This window comes from Apaloderma vittatum, unplaced genomic scaffold (genome assembly GCF_000703405.1).
Source record: "Apaloderma vittatum isolate BGI_N311 unplaced genomic scaffold, ASM70340v1 scaffold28279, whole genome shotgun sequence".
NCBI lineage: Eukaryota > Metazoa > Chordata > Aves > Trogoniformes > Trogonidae > Apaloderma > Apaloderma vittatum.
The window spans coordinates 10,492-16,882 of NW_009733951.1; the positions used below are offsets into that span (position 1 = coordinate 10,492).

Below are 6,391 nucleotides of genomic sequence, written 5' to 3' on the forward strand. Positions count from 1 at the left end.
GCGTCCGATAATGCCATGCTCATGTCTTGAGCGTGACCTAGGTACTGGTGTGTTTTACCTGTTATTAGCCTAATTCTGTAAGGCAGGGAACTGAATTTGTTCCTTCATCATTCCAGTTAGAAACAAATCATTACGTACATAATTTTGTTTAGGCACGATTTGTAGATGAGTGTAGTAGAAACAAGGACAAATGTTGCTACAGGAATTAGAGCTTAAACTAGATCTAATGCAACCGTGAGCTGGGCATTTAGAATTGATTTTATTGTGAAATCAGTTTCTTATATGAAACGGAAGCTTCCCATTTTTCTGTTATTTCTAGAAATTTTTTTTTTGATTTGTCATGCTAACATGGTTCTGGTGCTGGGAATTCAGAGAATGTTGGGATAAGGCAGAAGACTGATAATCTTCTCTCAGGCCTTTCACTGACAGCCTGATTTAAAAGCTTGCCAATCTGTTAAGTGGCCTTCGCAGAGGACATAAAATTCATTGCATATTCTACCCTTCAGGTTATCCATAAAATGAGCAAGAAAACTGCCCGTGTTTCTTAGTTTTTATTCTGAGATTCTACTACATCTATACTGCCTGTTTATATTGAAATGTTTGTTTCTTTCATGTAGGAAGTGAAACAATTTTGGAAATGTGCCACTTTGTCTTGTGACTGCTTCTTTTATAGAACTAATAATTATTTTTAATACTGGAAAAAAAGGAAGCTGTATCCTGTCTTGTAGAACATTTTGCAACACGATAGAGGGGCAACTGTTTCTTACTGTGCTGTAAGATGGGAATTAGCATACTCTTATCCAAAACCTAAGAAAGTTAATATAGCATGTTTCTGCACATGCTGATATCTGCTTACTAAAATAAAGTGTTTTGTTTCTGGTAAACAGTCCTAAATAATAAAAAAACCCAAACACCTTGTAGCAGAAGATGGAATTTATTTGATTTTTTTTTTTCTTAATAGAAGTGGATTGCAAGAGGAAATATACATGGGTTTGTAGAGAACAAAAAAGGTAACTGTTCTAGGAGTTTCTTACTAATGCTTAGAGATTTGAGTGAAGGATTGCAGAAACTCTAAAGTAGTGTGTAAGGAATTGAATTCATTTGTAAATTATTATGAGTTCTTTTCAGGTGAAGCCTAGGCTCTGCCTGGTTAACAATGTTAGCATATTATGAAGCTGCTTCACCCAGTGTAAAACCGTTCCACAGTTTATAACGCAGGGCTTGCCTCTGCCCATATTGTCAATTTAGGATATCATAACGTGGCAAGGCTAGCTGCTACAAAGATCTGTTAACTTCTTACTGCTTTGTCTGAGATGACCAATGCTGTGAAATTCGTGTATCCTGAAGGTGAAGGAAGAGGACAAGGAAAAAAAATGGAAAAGTTTGACTTAATATTGTATTGACTTTTGAACAGTGGACATGCTTGAAGTGATCTGGTAGGCTTGGGTAGGCGAGGGCAAGGAAAAGGGTAAGCATAAGTTGCGTTAATTTGAATTAATTACAGAAATCTTAGAATAATTTTTTTACTTACCTTTTTTTTTTTTTCCCCCACCAGTATCCCCTTATGTTTGGGCTGATCCTTGCATTCTGCTGGTGTTCTTTGGTTTGCTGTAGTCGAATTTATATGGGAATGCATTCAATTTTGGTAAGAAAATAATTTACTCATATTTTAATTTTCTGATTTCATAAACTTCTATCACACTTAAGTTTTAAAATACAGTAATTGTGTACAGGTTTTTTCTTTTTCAGAATGTCCTGCCATATAGGAACAGAATAGTTAAGTTTCTTGAGAGAATAGATTGATCCAGTACCTAAAAGTAGATGTCAAACTGCTGATTTATACTTTCATAAAGTCAATCTGCAGTTGAAACTTAGCTGATATGTAATAGAAGATACAATGCAGAAATTGACAACTGTGCTAAAGCTTAGACTTTTTTTTCCTCTACAGAACAGAAATAATTTTGCAGGATGAGAGAGTGGCTGTTAATATCCACTTGGATTCCACGTCAGCTACTCAAAGCTCTTGCATTTCAGAGTGCTATGCTTAAATGCCAGGGCTTCGCTTCCCTAAGTTTCTAAAGAATCAAATAACAAAGTTGTCATGTTTGAAAAACAGACTTATTTACTAAAAATGACTAAAAAACCCCCATTAAACTGAAACACACATGCCTGCAATGTAAAAATGGGAAAGTGAGAGTGCAAAATGGTAATCAGAATGCAAGACCACTGATAAGGCTGGCTAAAAAGGTTTTTGAGGATCACTTGCTAGGAGGAGAAAAGCCAACGGATAGAAATCAGTGAGCATGGTGGTGACTAGTAAAGCCGGTAGATGAACACTGTGTAAAAGCGTGTGAAAATAAGGGAGCGCAGCAAAACTGAGTGACATATTTTCATTAGTGACTGGGAGGCTTCGCAAGTCAGAACCACTTGTGTGGAGGATGATGGAATGAACTGATAGTTCAGCTGACAGATAATGTCATAGAACAGAGTCATGGAGCAAACAGTGATGCATCATGTAGACTAGGTTATTCAGCAGTTTCGTATCTGAGTCTTCTCTAGTGTTTGAGTGAATTCAACTAATTATGTGTTGCCTATAATATTGCCGTGGTGCCCAAAGGTTATGGGGGCAGGGTGGCAAATATGGCAGAAAGTTGTGGTTGCTTCTGAAATGAGCAAGTCTGAATTTCGTAGCAGTCAATTGCATTGGAGCTTTTATCAAGCATTCAGTTAGTGAAGGTGAATAAAAATGATTTGTGAAAGATGGAGTAGTACAAATACTGTCAACAAAAGTCCCACCTCCTGGCTCTTACGGAGAAGTTGATAAGAATGTGAATGAAGGTGATCCTGTGTCTAGTGCTTCGATTTCTAAAAACCTTTCAGCAAATTCCTGCTTAACAACTAAAAGTGACAAAAGTTGTAGACAATTCTGTGCAACTGAGTGATTAATCAGCAGGAACTGAAATCTAACATTTAATTAGAATAACCTTTTAATTAAGGTATTTTAAAAACAATAATAAAACTGAAAGTCAAGTAGGAAGCCAACTAAGTTCATTCTTCCTCTCCTTTAATAATTGGAAACAGTTCTCCATTCTTGCAGTGTTGTTAATTCTGAAGCTGGAGTGGAAAATCTAAGCTCCTGTAATGCCAGTGGTCCTCGGCTGCATTACCAGCTGTTGCTGCCAGTGTCCCTGTGTGTGGGCACCCAGGCACTTAGATCCAGTGTTGAGCTGTTCCAGCAAACTAAGTTGGCAGAACTTACTTAGCTGGGCTAACTCTGTGCTGACTGTAGGCTGAAAGGCCTCAGTCCTGGACAAGCACTGTTGTAGCTAGCAGGCAGGATCATAGGATGGTTTTAGGTTGGAAGGGACCTTTAAAGGTACCAACAGTTAGGACTGGGCTGGCCACTAAACGCCGACAGGCACTCTCCAACCCCCTCTCCCCCCAAAAAAGGGAAGGAAAAGGGAATGAGGCAAAGAGACTTAACGGATTAGGAAGCAAAACTAAAACAGCTTTAATAAAACAATAATAAAAGAATTAATGAGGAAATAATAAAGGACTGTATACATACATATATGATCTGATATTGAACCCGACTTCCCCGGTAGCAGTCCCTACTCATGCCTCAGAACAGGCGGTACTGGGGGAGCCCCAGGCTCAGGGCAGCGGGGAGTTGGGTTCAGGAACTCAGGACTGGGATCAAAGGCAGAAGATGGAACGGAGTCCTCCCTGGATGCTGGCCATTGAAGAAGAGGCAAAAGAGAGTCCTAAACTCTTGTGACCCCTCAGTTTTATACTGTGTACAATGTATATGGGATGGAATACCCTTGTTGATCACCTGTCCTGTCTATTCTCCCCCAGAGGTGCAACCTTTTACTTCCTTGTGACCCCTTTTACTACCCGGCACCCCCAGCATGGCACACAAGAGCCAGCAGTGACCTTGGTCACTTGGGAAATAAGCAAGAGCCTTTCTGCATCCCAGTCCCAGGCAGTAACTAAACATCAGGTGTTGTCAGTGCCAGTAGCATGCACTGTGCAAAAACACGCTGCCAACTTCAGAAAGTGCTGCCTTTTAGAAAAGACTGAGCTGGAAAGTAAAAATCACTGAGTGGAACCAGTTCTATTTAGCTCAACCAGGAAGAAAGGTCATCTAGGCCAACCCCTCTGCAGTGAGCAGGGGCACCTTCAACTAGATCACGTTGCTCAGAGCCCCATCAAGCCTGAGCTTGAATGTTTCCAGGGACTGGGCTTCTGCCACCTCTCTGAGCAACTTGTTCCAGTGTTTCACCACCCTCATTGTAAAAAATACCTTTTTCTTTTTTTTGTTTTATATCTGGCCTGAATCAGCCATCTTTTAACTTATAAATATTATCCCTTGTCCTGTCATTACAGGCCCTACTAACAGGTCTGTAGATCTACAGCTTAGATTGTGGATAATTGGATCATAGCTTCATTTGGGATCTGATCAAGTGCACTTCCTTACCTCATCTTTTACAGAAAGATTTAATCTTGCATGGTAAAGAGAAAAGACGGGAATCCACAAGTTGTTTTTAGCAACAGAGTATCTAGGCTCATCTTCCTGTAAATGTAATGTAAATTTTTTTTTTAAGTAGTTATTAGACTAAAACCATATCTTTCTCTCTCTTCAACAGGATGTTATTGCTGGATTTCTGTATGCTATTCTCATCTTGGTTGTCTTCCATCCAGTTGTGGACCTGATTGATAATTTCAACTTAACTTACAAATATGCACCCTTAATTATCATCAGTCTCCATTTAGCCCTGGGCATCTTCTCTTTTACTTTGGACACCTGGAGCACATCGCGAGGAGACACAGCTCAGATCCTGGGCTGTGGTGCGGGAGTAGCCTGTGGTTCTCACGTTAACCACATGCTCGGCCTAAAGCTAGATCCTCCTCCTGATACGTTACCTTTATCTCTTTCTTCTCTTACCGTGACTGTATTTGGAAAAGCCATATTGCGGTTGTTGATTGGAGTAATAGTTCTGCTGCTAACAAAAGTAGCAATGAAAAAAGCCACTATTCCACTGGCATGTCGAATGTTCCGCATACCGCATGACGACGTACGGAAAGCAAGACAGCGCATGGAGGTCGAGCTTCCCTATCGCTATATTACGTATGGAATGGTTGGGTTCTCCCTCATGTTCATTGTTCCTTGCCTCTTCCATTTTATTGGTCTTTCTTGATGCGGTTTTGTCTCAAATAAGGACAGAGCTAGTTGCTTTTTGAAGAAACGCACTAGTTTGCTAAGGGAAGGCCAGCGAGCTCGGCTTTTAGCAGCGTCTTCACTTTAACAGCAATACCCAGCAGGCACAGCATTTAAGGAACTTTGCACATCTTTGGGTATGGTATGGGGCTGGGGGGCAAATACCACTCCATGAGAAGTGCTGAACTCTATAAATGCTCTGTCTGGACTTATTGCTGTAACAGTGTCTGTTTGTGTGTGATGCAGTGAATGTATCTGGGCTGTCTGTCCCACTGTACCTGTGTACCCTGATGTTTTAACAGGTACGGCTGACAGCTTGTCAGAAAGCTCCATTCATGATCTGTTTGCCATTTCATAGTAATTTATTCAAGTTGCTGGACCATAGACTGCCAAATTCGCTTTCTTCTATTCTTTCCTGAAGTCCTGCTTCAAGATGTTTCAGCTAATAGGCATTTCTAGTGGACCAAACTTGTAATGAGGTTGAATTTTTTTCTAGGAAAAAAACTCACAAATGGAAGCCTTTTTCTTTAGCCCCTTCTACAAAGTAAAATGTCTGGATTGGCATTGGTAGATATCACTAGTATATATACGATTCAGGTACTGTATTTTATGGTTTAATAACTGTGCCTTTCGGTTGCTAAATTAAGAAATGCCATATATACTGTGATGGAAAAATGCCTAATTTTATTTAAAATCCTACATAATTGGGCAGATATTTTTAAATGTTAGATTGTCCACGTTAGCATGGTTCAAGTTAGATGGAATATTCAATTTAGCCTGATCAAAATTAATTGCATAAATGAAGTGACCCAAGAATAATTTCCTTAAGCTCAAGGTGTTGTAAATGGACTATAATCTGTTTTGTAAGTATTTTTAATGTGTATTGTAAGCTACTGGAAGAGGATATATTTTTCTGGTGATTGTTTATACAGTGGACAGATATTCAGAATTAATTACCGAAACATATAAACAATAAAAACACCCCATTCTACAAAGAAATGGATCTCGCTTATTATTCCAAACTAATTTAGAAGGACCATTGTTTTTAGATACTTGCATAGAAAATATAGTCCTTATTCTAGAAGAAAAATAAGTATTTTTATGCATTAACATACTATATTTAAAGGTGATAATCACTTTTACCCTATTTAGATAGATAGATGACAGTAT

The 6,391-nt window shown here is 39.1% G+C and overlaps 1 protein-coding gene across 1 annotated transcript in view; it reads left to right on the forward strand.

The window, feature by feature from the left end:
• The window catches only part of SGPP1 (sphingosine-1-phosphate phosphatase 1), a gene marked incomplete at its 5' end in the record, with an annotated part of 15,686 nt that extends 10,485 nt beyond the window's left edge, over positions 1-5,201 (forward strand). Inside the window, 2 exons of the mRNA XM_009876092.1 lie at positions 1,556-1,645; positions 4,650-5,201. Of these exons, the coding sequence (XP_009874394.1) occupies positions 1,556-1,645; positions 4,650-5,201 (642 nt within the window). The remainder of the gene's footprint in view (positions 1-1,555; positions 1,646-4,649) is intronic.
• Positions 5,202-6,391: the final 1,190 nt, after the last annotated feature.